Source organism: Daphnia carinata, chromosome 8 (genome assembly GCF_022539665.2).
Source record: "Daphnia carinata strain CSIRO-1 chromosome 8, CSIRO_AGI_Dcar_HiC_V3, whole genome shotgun sequence".
Lineage (NCBI taxonomy): Eukaryota > Metazoa > Arthropoda > Branchiopoda > Diplostraca > Daphniidae > Daphnia > Daphnia carinata.
Genome location: NC_081338.1, coordinates 902,123 through 918,338, shown reverse-complemented (window position 1 = coordinate 918,338; position 16,216 = coordinate 902,123). Strand labels below are relative to the sequence as shown.

The 16,216-nt window shown below is 43.8% G+C and overlaps 3 protein-coding genes across 3 annotated transcripts; 1 reads left to right on the top strand and 2 right to left on the bottom strand.

Moving 5' to 3' along the window:
- Window positions 1–760: 760 nt before the first annotated feature.
- On the bottom strand, window positions 761–4,150 carry LOC130687061 (uncharacterized). Its single transcript, XM_057510230.1, has one exon. It carries the CDS (start codon window positions 4,148–4,150, stop codon window positions 761–763), a length of 3,390 nt encoding a protein of 1,129 aa, XP_057366213.1.
- Window positions 4,151–4,236: 86 nt separating this feature from the next.
- Window positions 4,237–6,357, bottom strand: LOC130687053 (uncharacterized). Its single transcript, XM_057510218.1, has one exon. It carries the CDS (start codon window positions 6,355–6,357, stop codon window positions 4,237–4,239), a length of 2,121 nt encoding a protein of 706 aa, XP_057366201.1.
- Window positions 6,358–14,124: 7,767 nt separating this feature from the next.
- On the top strand, window positions 14,125–14,883 carry LOC130687046 (uncharacterized). The gene has a single exon (XM_057510209.1). The coding sequence runs from the start codon at window positions 14,125–14,127 to the stop codon at window positions 14,881–14,883; it is 759 nt and encodes a 252-aa protein (XP_057366192.1).
- Window positions 14,884–16,216: the final 1,333 nt, after the last annotated feature.

Here is a 16,216-nt window from a genome sequence, read left to right as displayed (position 1 = left end):
TCACTTTCACTGTTCGAATATTTGCATAGTGCTCAGTGAGCGTTGGTCTGGATCACAGTTGAAACCTTCCTCTGACTCGATGTTACACTCACTAAGCAACCTGAAAACTGAAAGTGTTTGTAGCATATTTCCGTGTTTGCGCTGTTCACAGAAAATCATTTTTGGGATTCGTTAATGTGTTGCTTTATCGATTACTTTTTGCGTATTTTAGAGCTTGGTTGCAATGGTGGTAAGAGGGCGAAGGATATGCTGGGCGGACCAGAAAGAAGAAACACTGGGAGATGAAAACAATTCAACTTTCAACGATGGTGTAAATTTGCTGCCGCTGACGGAACCTTCATTTTGATGTGCCTCCTCATTCCGTACTCCGCCATGCGTAAAGCACTCCGCTGATTTCTGTGCCAGCAGCAGTTACAGCCCCAACTAATTTAGACGAAACAGTTGTTCTTCAGTCCTGCGGTCTAGATGTGACCATCGATATGAACTTACCTGCCGTAGTACTTGTGCCCTTGTGTAACGTATCTCTAAAACTAAGGAGAAAGTTAAATTAGACCCAATTACAACTAATACCTTAAATACGTTGGTAGGGAGATTTAGAAGATTCACTGACACTTGTATTTAAACTGACTGAACTTACAACAGAGACGTCTGCTTAGTACAGGGGGGAAATTCAGAGAGAATCGGTCATTGCCGATATCGGCCACCAAGAAGGCTATGCTAAACAGCGCCTCTGGTGGCATACAAAAAATACATAATATAACTAAATGTCAAACACCGCAGGTCTTCTGACGGGTCTTCCAAATCTGGAAACCCCGTAGTTGTTGTCTTCTTTAGAATCCACAACATCCTCCCCGCCGGAATCGCCAGCTCCCTCCTGCGATTCCAATTTCTTCTTGCGGAGTGGATTCTTCTTCTTCTTGGAAGTCGTGGTCTCCTTTTTGCTGGCTTCAGCGTCGTCGAGCATTGTGTCGATATCGGCTTGCACTTCTAGAGGATAGACAGTCTGGATGCCTCGGGTGGTTTCTTTTCCCGATCGTAGCCGTAGGGTAACAGCCCTTACTTTGCCGTCGTAGCCGGGAACAAGTTCAGTAACAATGGCCGTCGGCCATGAAATTCGCTTGATGTTCGGCTCTTTTAGTAAGACGACTTCGCCAACACGTGGGATTCTCGTACCCTTACCCTTGCGACAATAAAATCGCTTAAGGTCGGACAGGTACGAATCTTGCCAAAGCCTCCACCATGTTAGTGCGTGCTCGCTTCTTTTCTTATCTAACTCGATAAGCTCGTCGCGGCTCATTTTCGTAGAGTCGGGTGACTCTGTTGTGGCACCAGGTTGCCTTCCAGTCAGCAGCTTTTGCGGACATAAAACTTCAAAGGATTGTGCGTCTTCAGACACATAAGTGAGAGGCCGTGAGTTCACGATAGCTTCGATTTCGACCAAAATGGTATGAAGCTGGTCGTAGCTCACCTTCATTTTCCCCAACACTTTCCTTAACGGTTCTTTCACGGAGCGCACCATTCTCTCCCAGAACCCGCCCCACCATGGAGCTAGACTGGGGGAGAATTTCCATGTAATACCCTTGCTTGACAACCAATTGGCTAGGGTAGGATCTTCTGATATCAGTTTTGCCGCACATGTAAATGTTGACGCGTTGTCACTGTAGATAATTTTGCAATCCTCTCTACGCGACATCATTCTTCTCAACGCGTGCATAAAAGTCTGGGCGGTTAAGTCGGTCACGAGCTCCAAGTGCACAGCTCTTGTGACGGCACAAGTAAACAAACACGCATGCACTTTCTTTTCTCCTACACGAGTTTTTTCGATATCGTTCCCTTCACTGTCTTTTTCTATTAGGATGACTTCTTCTAAGACATACATCGGTCCGAAGTAGTCAATCCCGATAACTTCAAAGGGTTGTGCTCTCTTGGTACGATCCAAGGGCATTGAAGCTGTTTCTTCGTTGAAGGGACGCGACTGCACTCTTTGACACTTTACGCACTGTTTGATGACACTTTTGATCCGTTGGCGGGCACGAATTATCCAAAAACGATTTCGTAGAAACGTCAGAGTATTTTGGACACCGGCATGTTTTCGTTTGACATGATGATATTGGATCATCATGTCCACAATCTTCTCGCCTGCTGGGAGAAGAATCGGCGGGTCGATCAGCAATTCCTTTAAGGCTGGACCTACTCGTCCAGTCACTCGAATCAATTTGTCTTGCGCATCCCAAATAGGTCTCAGGGTTTCCAGGTTGTGTAGCAGTCTGTCAGGCGGCTTTCCACGTTGAAGCGATTCGTAGATTTCTGGAAATGCCCTTTTCTGGATAGACTTCAAGATAAAGTTTTCGGCAGTAGCGATTTCGTGGACAGAAAGACATGGGATCTCCTTTCCTCTGACCAATTCCATTGCTTTGCTAAGAGAATTCTTCCTAAAGAGCCTAAACATCCAGGCGATTGTTCTTAGGAACCGCAAATAACTGCTTACTCGTGATGTCAATGCATCAAACCAATCCAGGGTGTTGCTAACTGCAAGACTTTCGATTCTTGTCTTGGATTTTGCTTCAGTCTCCATCGATTGTATTTCTTCTGATGTCAGATTTCCTTGTTGCGGCCATTCTTTTTCTTCGTAAATCAGCCAGGATGGACCTCCCCACCAAAAAGAAGCCGCAATCAATTTCTTGACTGTGGTTCTTCTTGATGCGTAGTCTGCTGGATTGTCTTTCCCAGGGCAGTGTCTCCATTTTTCTGGGTTGGACCTGCTCCTAATAGCCTCAACTCTGTTTCTGACAAACATTTTCCAACGGGTTGGCTCACCTCTTATCCATCCTAACGTTGCCATTGAGTCTGTCCAAAGATGCACTTTCCATTGGACCTTGTCAATTGCATTGACAATTCTTTCAGCTAAAACGCTACCGAGCTCGGCACTAAGCAATTCTAGTCTCGGTAGCGATACTTCATTCTTCGGAAGTGGCGCTGCTCTTGTCTTGCAACAAATTAGGCGGACGAAATTTGGATGTTGCGATTTCGCGTAAGCCACTGCACCATATGCTTTTGTTGAAGCGTCGCAAAATATGTGCAACTCTTGCATGTGCTTGTTTGGTGCCAAAGAAATCATTCTTGGCACTTGTATCTTCTCAATTGCTTTTAGGTCTTCTACTATTTCTCTGAACTGGATCTCCGTCTCTTTGGGTACTTCATCGTCCCATCCAATCTTTATTTGCCACAATTCTTGAAATAAAAGTTTGAATTGTAGTGTGACGGGTCCAATTAATCCAAGTGGGTCGTACAGTTTCGTTGAAATCTTGGCGAAGAATCTCTTCGTTAAAATTTTCACTTTTGCAGCTGCGTCTACAATCACATCCGACTTGAAATAAAAGCAATCCGTGCTTGTATTCCACCTTACACCAAGCACTTTCTGCGGGTCTAGATTAAGACACGAGTGTGAATTGGCTGAGTCTTCTGTTAAATTCTGTTTTAGTAGATATCTACGCAGCTCACTGTTGTTTGTTACCCATTTTCTTAGGTCCATTTTTGCGTCTGCAAAAAGTTTCAGAACAGTTCCGATTACGGCCATTGCTTCTTCTACTGTAGACGCGTTTGATAAGTAGTCGTCTACATATAGGTGGCGTAGGATCTGTTGACTGCTCTCTGCTAGCTCGCCTTCATAGGACTCCAAGTGTTTCTTTAAGACGATCCTTAGCACTGCCGGGCTACATGTTAGTCCGAATGGAAGCCTGTTCCATTTGTATAGTTGCAGCGATCCTGGGACGTCTTCGTCTTCTAAATAAAATCTTAGCGCTTCCGCGTCTTCTTTCAGTAGCTTCACCATGAGGAAGGCTTGTCTGATATCAGCTGTCCAGGCGATTTGATTGAGCCTAAACAGTAACATCACGTCAAGAATGTCCGGGTTCAGATTGGGTCCTTCTTCTAGGCAGTCGTTGGCGCTGAAACCTGTTTTCGGTTTTGCCGAACCATTGAAAACAGGCCTGACTCTGCTGGTTGTTTTGTCTCTCCTTACAACCGGGTGATGGGGCAGGATAGTGTAGATACCACCAAAAGATGTATCTGCTCTTGAAATGAATTTAGATACTTTTAGTTTGTTGAATTCGGCTTCATAAGACGTCTTCATTTCTTTATCTCTGTCCATTCTTCTAATCAGCGCCTTTGCTTGACCCTCTGCCATGGCTTCATTCTTGCTCAGACGTATCTTGTTCTCGTTCCATGGGAGTGGTGCTACATAATGTCCATCCTCATCTTGAACGATGGAGTCTGAATAGGATTTCCACTGTATGGATAGTGGAATTTTTCTAGTGGATCCAAGCTTTCCAGCTTCCACCATCTGGCGAAATTTATTTCGTCAGTTTTCGGGTCTGTTTTTTCTTCCAAATTTTCTAGTGTTCCTTGTTTCGCTTTTAAGAGAAAGCCGATTGCCGTGTTGGACGATGTCGCAACTGTCTCATCTTGCCCAAGTAACAACCATCCAAATTTGCTTTCTATCGCTCGAATACCCGTTTTCGACACGATCTGTTTTGAGCCAAGAACCTTCCAGACTTGATTCGCTCCGATCATGACGTCGATTTGGCATGGTCCTGCTCTTCCGCTTAGAATTCTGTCATCTGCGAGTTGGTATCCTTGACTCCAGAGTTCGCTGACAAATTCTGTCTTTTTTGATTCAGCAACCTTCCCGATTTCGGGCTGCTCGATCGCTTCCAATTCAATCTCTTCGGCTTGTGGGATGAGTCCTCGAAGTCGCAACTTTCTTACGCTCCGTTCTTTTTCTGGATGCATGTGTCCCACTGCTTGCAGCTTCAGATTGATCTTCCCGACTTCTTGTAGTCCTAGAGTTTGAGCGAGCTCGCTTCGAATTAAGGTTGCATTTGATCCTTGATCGATATAAGCAATAGCTTTCAGCCATCCTTTCGGGCCTTCCACTATTACTGTTGCCGTTTGGACGTATACGCCACCAAATAGGCGTGCTTCTATTGAAAGAGGAGCGTCATCTGCTACCTTTAACATTGGAGATGCAGCTACTGTTGCCGTCACCGATTTCGGATTAACTGCCCTGTTGCAGATGGCCGTGTGGTGATCTTTTCCGCATTTGTAGCACTTGCTTATACTCCAACACTCTTTCACCGTATGATTTTGTCCAAGGCACTTCCAACACCTTTTTTTTTTTTTGACTTGCTCAATTTTCTTCTCTAGTGTGATATCACATTTCGTCGGGGGGTGTTTATCATTACAAAATAAACATCTTCTTATTTCCAAGTTAATTTGTTTCCGGTACTTTGGATTTCTTGGGTATTCAGTTGCAGTCCCTGTGACTGATAACTCAGCTGCCGTTGGCGTTGTTGCGAACGTGACTCGTTGTGGTTTTTCTGGTGCCTCTGGTTTCGTTTTCTTCTTCTCGTGTCTCTTTGTGGAATAGGCGTATTCCCAGTCTTCAGCTATGGAGTCAATAAAACTAAAGAGATCTTTTAATGTCTTTTGAGACCGTCTGGATTCTCCGTGCCATCTTGATATTAAGTCAATCGGCAGTTTTCTTGTGATGATCTCCATAATAGCTTCGTTTTGAGCTGTAGACTGTTCTAGGTTACCGAGGTTTAAAGCGTGACCCATTGCCTTGTCGTGTAGTTGTCGTAAGGCCTTGTGGTCTTCTTGACGTTCTACTTTTTTCAATTCTGTGATTGCAATGTAATGGTCGGCTTTTACCGATCTCGGTTTGTTGTATTTCCCGTTTAGAATGTCTATTGCCTTGTTGTAATTGTCTTCCGTCAGGTCCAAATACGAAATCGCACCAGCAGCTTCCCCCGTTATGTGTAATTTTAGCCTGCTAAATTTTTCAATGGGCCTCATGGTTTGGTTTTCGTGGATTAGTGTTCGAAAAATCGCCCACCAATCCCTCCATTTGCTCAGGTCACCATCAAATTTGGTTATTTCTATTCTGGGTAGCAGGTGTGATATACTCATTACGTTTGGAGTTGGCTGCAAAGTAAGTGCATTTGTTGCAGGTGCAGTGTCCGTAGTTGGAGATGTCTCCTCTTCACTCTGCGCAGCGACTTGAAGTACGGGTTCTCGTTGTTGAGGGCTTCGTCTGCTCTCAGCTGGTCTCCTCCTCCTCCAATCGATGCTCATCTTGTGAAATCGGTTGACGAATTCTTCATGTTGTTGAAGATATTTCTCTTGCGCTTCAGCTTCCAATAGTGGGATGAGTGACTGATAGTTGGTTATGAGTCTCTTCATTCTGTCGTCGGCCAGCTCAAAAGATATTTCGGCTTCTTGCAATCTTTCATCACATGTTTCGTCATAATTTTTCAGGTCCTTGTGCAGCTCTTTCTCTAAAATGTCGATGGTCATTACCATAGCTGCTTGGTTTAATCTCTTGGTGGCCATCTTGTTGCTGAGTTACAAGGCTATCTGAAAAAAAATGATTCTGAAAAACAATTATTGTGGGATATCCCTAGGCAAGTTTCCTTTCTGAGAAAGTAACACGAAAATGGATTTAAGAATGGGAAAACGAAAGGATTGTATTTTGCGATATCGCACGAGTTCCACAACAAAGGCTAGCTGTTCTTTCTTTTAACACAAAAATTTTCTTGATTAACAACCGTCAAAATTAAAACATGAAGCAAAAGAATTCTTAATTGGCTTCAAGTAGTTTCCTCTTCTTCCTTAGTAGCTCCTTAGTAGTCACCTTCCATAATCTGTAGTATGTATTCTCCTTCTGGCTCTTCCTTTGTTAAAGTTACCACCTGGCCTTCTTTACGATCTTCTATCTGCACACTGACGTTTGGTTTCTTTTCTTCTGGTACTTTTGCCTAGTCGGAAAAGAAATTCGCGACCACGACGTTCCTGACGTGTCGTATAGGATATGTTGGTTGAGGTGCAGGAAATCGAGATGGATGGTATCTTCTCGTTGGTCGAAGGTGGAATTTTGGTTCAAAGCTTGGTTGTGGATGCACCAAAGGTCTTGAAGGAAGGCGGATGTCCGGATAAATTTTCTCTTCTTGAACTACAGGTTCTGGCTGCCGTAGATGTGGTGGTTTTAACGACTCCAGATATCTGGCTCGATCAGTGTTTGATTGGATGTTGGTAACTCCAATGGCATCAAATCTTGGCAGGTACCGGATTGCTACAGCGTAGAACCCTCTCTCGTAGTAGTCAAGCTTTTCGTCAATTGACACTCCAGGAGGGAGAGGCTGATAGTCTCTAGTAGGTGTAGGGTGAAGAGGTGGAGGACGTTCCCCAAACTTAACTTGTGCGTGAAAATATCCAAGTCTCTTAATCTTACTTAAATACTATTAAGAAAAGTTAGTAACGGGTAGTTGTATGAAATTCTAAACTTGATTTACGTTAAACTTCTGGGTATCAGCCCAAGTGAGTGGCCCGTACTCTCTATTCATTGCAAGATTTCTTGAAAATTAACTGTGGGGAATGAAATGGTTGTTTAGTAATGTAAAAGAAAGACTTAAACCCTTACACTAGTTTAAGATAGTGGCCAAAAAATTTCCTAACACGTGTTTCTTGCTCAACACGTGTGTGAGTGTAGCACTCAAGCAGTTTAATCGTCTAAGTTGGACGATTTCGTCAGTTCAAAATGGTTTCGAAGGACCATGTAACGTATCTCTAAAACTAAGGAGAAAGTTAAATTAGACCCAATTACAACTAATACCTTAAATACGTTGGTAGGGAGATTTAGAAGATTCACTGACACTTGTATTTAAACTGACTGAACTTACAACAGAGACGTCTGCTTAGTACAGGGGGGAAATTCAGAGAGAATCGGTCATTGCCGATATCGGCCACCAAGAAGGCTATGCTAAACAGCGCCTCTGGTGGCATACAGAAATAATACATAATATAACTAAATGTCAAACACCGCAGGTCTTCTGACGGGTCTTCCAAATCTGGAAACCCCGTAGTTGTTGTCTTCTTTAGAATCCACAACACCTTGAACGCAAATGTAAGTTGATGAAATATTTTCTTCCTGCTTGGATGCCTGACTTTAATCCTTCGTGCTTTTCTTTCAGTTATCAGTTCGTACAACGGACGAGCTGAGCTTGCCCATGCCATTGATAGACCTACCTACAAATTTCCCATTTCAGTCCGCCGTGGTACCGAGTGCAACTTTTTCAGGACCTAACAACAAAGAAAAATCACTACACAAGACGAAACCCCGTGGAAGGCCCAAAAAAATCAAAGTTCCACTTGAAGATGAACTCCAAAAGTTGCTCTGACCCATGGTAATCGTCAGACAATACCATTAGCGCATCACTTCGCTCCCGGGAGATGGTCGTAGAAACGGACCGGTGCTCGCTGCGCCCTGTCGCTTGTTGGGCGTTCAGTTCGATACGACCAAGATTCCCAAAGTGGAGGAAGGAGCATCGAATCCTGCCACCATAGATGCATTTTATGCTGCTGGTATTAAGGAAAGCGACTACCATTCATTCAAGGTTCTACTGGTTATGACTGCCAAATTTCCAATAGAACACGACGCCTATGCCTCACGCTACTTGTCTGGAGAGGTCCCGCCGCCAGAATCACTTTTGCCTCTGACCTAGGTCAGAGAATTACACTCGTCGGTAATAGCAGCGGCCCAAAAAGCAGCGGAGGAAGCCGAGGCACACGCTCGGTTTTTACTAGAGACAAGTAAACTACGACGAGATAAAGAAGAACTTCAATGACGGGAGCAGGCGCTGGAGAGAACAAGAGGCATTAAAGAGTTGCCCGCCACAATCCAAGTTCCAGTCCCGGCACTGACCGCAACGGCGCTGACTAGGGAGATAAGGGACTTCGCAGACCTCAACGGAACCGGTCCAGACCAACAAAACGAAGTTAACAATGGAAACGCCTAAGAAGTGGAAAAAGATATCGCCAGAAGAAAGGTTGAGCATACAGCTGTCGAAGCGACTGGCAAGAACAGCACTCGTATCGGCGTCCGACGGGGACGAGATCCTCAAATTATCGTTCTCGGCTTAAATGTCGTTTTACTCTGTTATAATTTGTTATATATCTCGGTTATTGAAAATAAAAAGTTAAAAGAAAAACAAAAAAACTCTTTTCTCATTCGAAAAAAAAATGTCAGCCCCGACAAGGAGGACAAGGCAAACGGTCGCAGAGACAGAAGGGCCAGAAGAGTACAGCCTGGAAGACATCGATGATTGATGAAAAATTCGATAAGATAGGCCAGGCCTTTCGGGTAACTGCAGCTTGCCAGAGCGGCATACATAAGTGTATTGATACAGTAGAGGAAAGAGACCAGGAGATTGCATTAAACACGACAAAGAAACCAAAGGAGTTGAAAAAAAAGAGTGCGAGCCAGGGAGATTTAGAAGAGAAACTGGTCGCAATCACAGAGTTGGTAAAGCAAATTGATGAAAGGAGTAACGGAGCACTGAGTTCAGCGGTAAAACTGATAGAACAGGCCCAAGAAAACTTATCGTGAAAAGACCAGAGAGCGTCAGAGCGGACATAATTACAATCGTAGAGAAAACGATCGAAGATAGTATACAGAGTTGAAGAATAGCCCAATAAGACGGTCAGACCCCTTACGAGCGTCGTCAAGGGCCGGTTCTCCAATAGGTACGCTGGAAGAACTTTTAGAAGACCGAGGTGTTGAAAACTAAGCTCGTGTAAAGACGAAAGCGAACTTAACGAAATGAAACGAACGACGAAATAATGTAGGAAAAATGATCTATTGAACTCAAGAAAAAAAAAACGGGACAACGCGAGAAAAATGGCGACACCACAGGTAGCACGGTCGAAAAGCGTCTGCACGATCTTACATGTCATCAATCCATTAGTGTCTATCATAAAACAAAAGACTCAAGAATTGCGAAACAATTAGCCGCTAAATAAAGGAAAAGGAAAGGAAAATGTTGGCATGCGAAGCCCGATCTGAGTTGCTATGGCAACTCGAGGATTGATAAAAAAAAGCTAAACGAGACCATAGCCTTAGTGGACGCGGACGCAGAAAGCAAAGAAAAATATATAGATAAAGCCGTAGCTCGACGGATGGCCATAGTGGCGATTAATGAGAAGCTACCGTCAGTCTCAATGGCGGCCGATAAAGCCAAAAACAGAGAAATGGAGGACAAGCTAAAGGGAAAAATGAAAAAATTGAGGGAGAAAAACCAGAAGAACGAGACTCAATCGTCGGTAATGAGGACAGCGTTACTCCTACCGACGATTAACGGAGAAATCACAGCCTGGAAAGGTTGGAAGTCAATGTTGGCTGCGTACGACGCTGACACGAGGCTGACCGAAGTGGAGAAGTTCCAATATCTACGGATAAGTTTGAGGCAAAACCGCAGAGTTGATTTCACATATACACTTCGATGAAAATCAGTACAGAGCAGCCATGGAAAGACTACAGCAAAGATTCCGAGATAATGACAAATTAAAAGTACACTATATGAATGAGATTAGAAGCATAGTGGCGGTAGCAATAGGGGATGCAGCGACGACAGAACAGCTGCAAAAAGTATATGACGGGCTAACGAACGCCAAGCTGGCCCTAGTCTGTCTTAAAGTGGATATAGGCGGATACGGAGCATACACCGCGGGGGATGTGTTGAAGGCGCTTCCAAAATACTAACCTCGCGATGGTGGAGAGAAAAGTGGATCGGCGGTGACCAACCTACGTTAGAAGCAATTCTCAAAGAGTTGGATAGAGAAATCCGGCTCAGAGAGATGGAGGAAGGCACGTCGAATCGGGAACAGAATGCCCAGCACACAAGGATGGAAACCCCTGAAAGAGGAGAATGGATGATGCCCTATTGCTTCTGCCAACAGAGCCACATTCACCATAGATGCACGGTAAATACACCACAAGCAAGAAGGGCGATATGTGAACGGGATAATCGTTGTCTGAAATGCCTGGGCAAATCACACAGCACAGAACACTGTGTAGCAAGAGTGCCCTATAGAAACTGCGGCAGCATTCACCATAGCCCCAAGCTATGTCTGTCGAGACAGAGGCAATACGGGGCAAACAGATCACAATTCCCGCAGAGATCAGCAAACAGATCGGTAACGATAGACGCGAGTGTGAACTGCACGCAGGCAACATCGATCGGACTGCCAACGTTCACAGCGTTCCTTCAAGGGAAAAACAAAAATAGTAGAGTAAAATTTTTAGGGGACAGGACGAAGAAAAAGCGGAATGTTGCGGATTCCCAAAAGGACAACAACCACGGGGTTTCCAGATTCGGAAGGCCCGTTCGACGACCTGCTATTTTTTATATTTAGTTATATTATTTCTATTATTATTTGTGTATGCCGTTAGGGGCGCTGTTTGACAGACCATTACATTCCCCACAGCTATTTTTCAAGAAATCTTAGCCATGAACAGAGAATACGGGCCACTCACTTGGGCTGATACCCAAAGGCTCAACGTAAATTAAGTTTAGATTTACATTTAAAACCCGTCACTAACCTTTCTTACAGTATTTAATTAAGATTAGAAGGCTTGGGTATTTTCATGCGCAAGTTAAGTTTGTGGAACGTCCTGCACCTCTTCACCCCACTGCTACTAGGGAATATCAACCTCTACCCCCTGGAGTGTCAATAGATGACAAGCTTGACTACTACGAGAGGGGCTTCTACGCAGTAGCAAGCCGGTATCTGCCAAGAGTTGGCGCCATTGGAGTCACAAACATTCAGTCAAACACCGACCGGGCTAGATATCTAGAATCGCTCAAACCAAGTCATCTACGCCAACCAGAGCCTGTAGTTCCAGAAGAAAAAATTTATCCAGATATCCGCCTTCCATCAGGACCTTTGGTACATCCAACACGAGGTCCTGCGCCTCAACCAACGTACCCCATACGGCAGGTCAGAAACGTCGTCGTTGCCAACCTTATTTCTGACAAAGCTGGTGTACCAGAAGAAAAGAAAGAAAAAGTAAAGGTACAAACTGAAGATCGCGAAGAGGGCCAGGTGGTGACGTTGAAAAAGAAAGAACCTGAAGGAGAGTACGTACTCCAAATTTTGGAAGGTGACTACTAAGGAGCTACTAAGGAAGAAGAGGAAACTACTTTAAGACAATTAAGAATTCTTTTGCTTCATGTTTTAATTTTGATGGTTGTTTAATCAAGAAGATTTTGGTGACAGAAGAAAAGGACAGCTAGCCTTTGTTGTAAAACTGGTGCGATATCGCAAAATACATTCCTTTTGTTTTTCTTTCCTATATCCATTTTCGTGTTGCTTTCTCATAAAGGAAACTTGCCTTGGGATATCCCACAATAATTGTTTTTCAGATTCATTTTTCAGACAGCCTGGAAACTCAAACAGCAAGATGGCTACCAAGAAATCGTTGACACAGGCAGCCATCGTATTAACAATTGATGTTTTAGAAAAGGAGCTCACAAGGACCTGAAGAATTACGATGAATCATGCGAAGAAGACAGGTTACGAGAAGCTGAGATGTCTTTTGAACTAGCCGAAGATAGAATGAGAAGTCTTGAAAAGCACTACCAGACTCTCATCCCTGTTTTGGAAGGCGAAACTCAGGAGAAATATCTTCAACAACATGAAGACTTCATCAACCGGTTTCAAAAAATGAACATCGATTGGAGGAAAAGAAGACCAGCTGAGAGCAGACGAAGCCCTCAACCAAGAGAACCTGTCCTCCAAGTCGCTGCGCATATTGAAGAGGAGAGATCTCCAACTACGAATACTGCTCCTGCAGTGAACGCACTAACTTTGCAACCGACTGCAAACGCTTTGAGTATAGCACATCTGCTAACCAAGATTGAAAAAAACAAATTCGACGGTGATCTACACAAATGGAGGGATTGGTGGGCGATTTTTTGCACGCTCATCCACGAAAACCAATCCATGAGGCCAATCGAAAAATTTAGCAGATTGAAACTACACATAACGGAGGAAGCTGCTGGTGCAATTTCTTACTTGGATCTAACTGAAGACAATTCCGCCATGGCAATCGAAATCCTAAACGGAAAATACAACAAACCGAGATCGGTAAAAACAGACCATTACATTGCTATTACGGAACTAAAAAAAGTAGAACGTCAAGACGACCACAAAGGCTTACGACAACTACACGACAAGGCAATGGGTCAAGCTTTAAACCTCGGTAACCTAGAACAGCCTACAGCTCAAAATGAAGCATTATGGACATCATCACAAGAAAACTGCCAATTGAGCTAATATCAAGATGGCACGGAGAGACCAGACGGTCACAGAAGACATTGAAAGATCTCTTAATTTTCATTGATTCAATAGCTGAAGACTGGGAATATGCCTATTCCACAGAGAAACACGAAAAGAAGAAGACGAAACCAGAGGCACCAGAGAAACAACAACAACGAGTTACGTTGGTAACAACGCCAACGGCAGCTGAGTTAGCAGTCACAGGGACTGCAACTGAATACCCAAGAAATCAGAGGTACAGGAAACAATTTAGCTTGGAAAAAAGAAAATGTTTATTTTGTAATGATAAACACCCCCGACCAACTGTGATGTCACACTAGAAAAGAAAACTGAACAAGTCAAAAAAGAAAAAAGGTGTTGGAAGTGCCTTGGACAAAATCATTCAGTGAAAGAGTGTTGGAGCAAAAGCAAGTGCTACAAATGCGGAAAAGTTCACCACACGGCCATCTGCAACAGGGCAGCTAATCCGAAATCGGTGACGGCAACAGTAGCAGCATCTCCAATGGTAAAGGTAGCAGATGACGCTCCTCTTTCAATAGAAGCACCTCTATTTGGTGGCGTATACGTCCAAACGGCAACAGTAATAGTGGAGGGCCCAAAAGGATGTCTGAAAGCTATTGCTTATATCGATCATGGATCGAATGCAATCTTAATTCAGAGTGAATTGGCTCAAACTCTAGGACTACAGGAGGTCGGGAAGATCATTCTGAAGCTGCAAGAAGTGGGACACATGCATCCAGAAAAAGAACGGAGCGTAAAAAAGTTGCGACTTCGAGGAATCATCCCACAAGCCGAAAAGATTGAATTAGAAGCGATCGAGCAGCACGAAATCGGAAAGGTTGCTGGTCAAAAAAGACAGAATTCGTCAGCTAACTTTGGAATCAAGGATACCAACTCGCAGATGACAGAATTCTAAGCGGAAGAGCAAGACCGTGCCAAATCGACGTCATGATCGGAGCGAATCAAGTCTGTAAGGTTCTCGGCTCAGAACAGATCGTCTCGAAAACGGGTATTCGAGCGATAGAAAGCAAATTTGGATGGTTATTACTAGGGCAAGATGAGACATTGGCGATATCGTCTAACACGGCAATCGGCTTTCTCTTAAAAGCAAAACTAGGAACACCAGAAAATTTGGAAGAAGATACGGACCCGAAAACTGACGAAATAGATTTCGCCACATGGTGGAAGCTGGAAAGCTTGGATGAACTAGAAAAAATTCCACTATCTATCCAGTGGAAATCCTATACAGACTCCATCATTCAAGATGAAGATGGGCATTATGTGGCACCACTCCCATGGAATGAAAACAAAAATCGTCTGAGCAAGAATGTAGCCATGTCAGAGGGTCAGGCAAAGGCGCTGATAAGAAGATTGGAAAGAGATAAGGAAATGAAGATATCATATGAAGCCGAATTTGGCAAACTGAAAGAATTCAGGTTCATTTCCAGAGCAGATACATCATTTGGGGGTATCTACACTATCCTTCCCCATCATCCGGTTGTGAGAAGAGACAAAACAACCAGCAGAGTTAGGCCTGTTTTCAATGGTTCAGCAAAACCGAAAACAGGTTTCAGCGCCAACGATTGCCCAGAAGAAGGACCCAACCTAAACCCAGACATTCTTGACGTGATACTACTGTTTAGGCTCAATCCAATCGCCTGGACAGCCGACATCAGACAAGTTTTTCTCATGGTGAAGCTACTCTAAGAAGACGCGGAAGCGTTAAGATTCTACCTAGAAGACGAAGACGTCCCAGGATCGCTGCAACTATACAAATGGAACAGGCTACCATTCGGACTCACGTGTAGCCCGGCATTGCTCAGGACACTCTTGAAAAAACATCTAGAGTCCTATGAAGGCGGGTTAGCAGAAAGCAGTCAACAAATCCTACGCCACCTATATGTAGATGATTATTTGTCAAATGCGTCTACAGTAGAAAAAGCAATGGCCGTAATCGGAACTGTATTGAAGCTTTTTGCAGACGCAAAAATGGACCTAAGAAAATGGATGACTAACAACAATGAACTGCGTAGATATCTACAAAAACAAAATTTAACGGAAGACTCAGCCAACTTACACTTGTGTCTTAACTTAGACCCGCAGAAAGTACTTGGTGTATGATGGAATACAAGCACAGATTGCTTTTATTTCAAATCTGACGTAATTGTAGACGCAGCTACAAAAGTCAAAATTTTGACGAAAAGATCCTTCGCCAAAATTTCGCCGAAACTGTTCGACCCATTTGGACTAATTGGACCCGTCACGTTACAATTCAAGCTTCTTTTTCAAGAATTGTGGCAAGTCATGATTGGATGGGACGATGAAGTGCCCAAAGACACGGAGATGCAATTCAAGACAATAGTTGAAAATCTCAAAAATATTGAGAAGATACAAGTGCCAAGAATGATGTCTTTGGGACCCAACAAGCACATGCAAGAGTTGCACATATTTTGTGACCCTTCGACAAAAGCATATGGTGCAGTGGCTTACGCGAAATCGCAATATCCAGATTTCATTCGCCTAATTTGTTGCAAAACAAGAGCAGCGCCACTTCCGAAAAATGAGGTAACGCTACCGAGACTAGAATTGATTAGTGCCGAGCTCGGTTGTGTATTAGCTGAAAGAATTGTCAATGCAATCGACAAGGTCCAATGGAAAGTGCATCTATGGACAGACTCAATGGCAACTTTAGGGTGGATAAAAGGTGAGCCAACCCGTTGGAAACTGTTTGTCAGAAACAGAGTTGAGGCTTATTATTAGAAGAAGGTCCAAACCAGAAGAATGGAAACACTGCCCTGGGAAAGACAATCCAGCAGACTACGCATCAAGAGGAACCACAGTCAAAAAATTGATTGCGACTTCTTTTTGGTGGGGAAGTCCATCCTGGCTGATTAATGACGAAAAACAATGGCCGCAACAAGGAAATCTGACATCAGAAGAAATACAGTCGATGGAGATTGAGGCAAGATCCAAAACAAGATCGAAAGTCTTGCAGTTAGCAGTAGTCTGGATTGGTTTGATGCATTGGCATCAAGGGCAA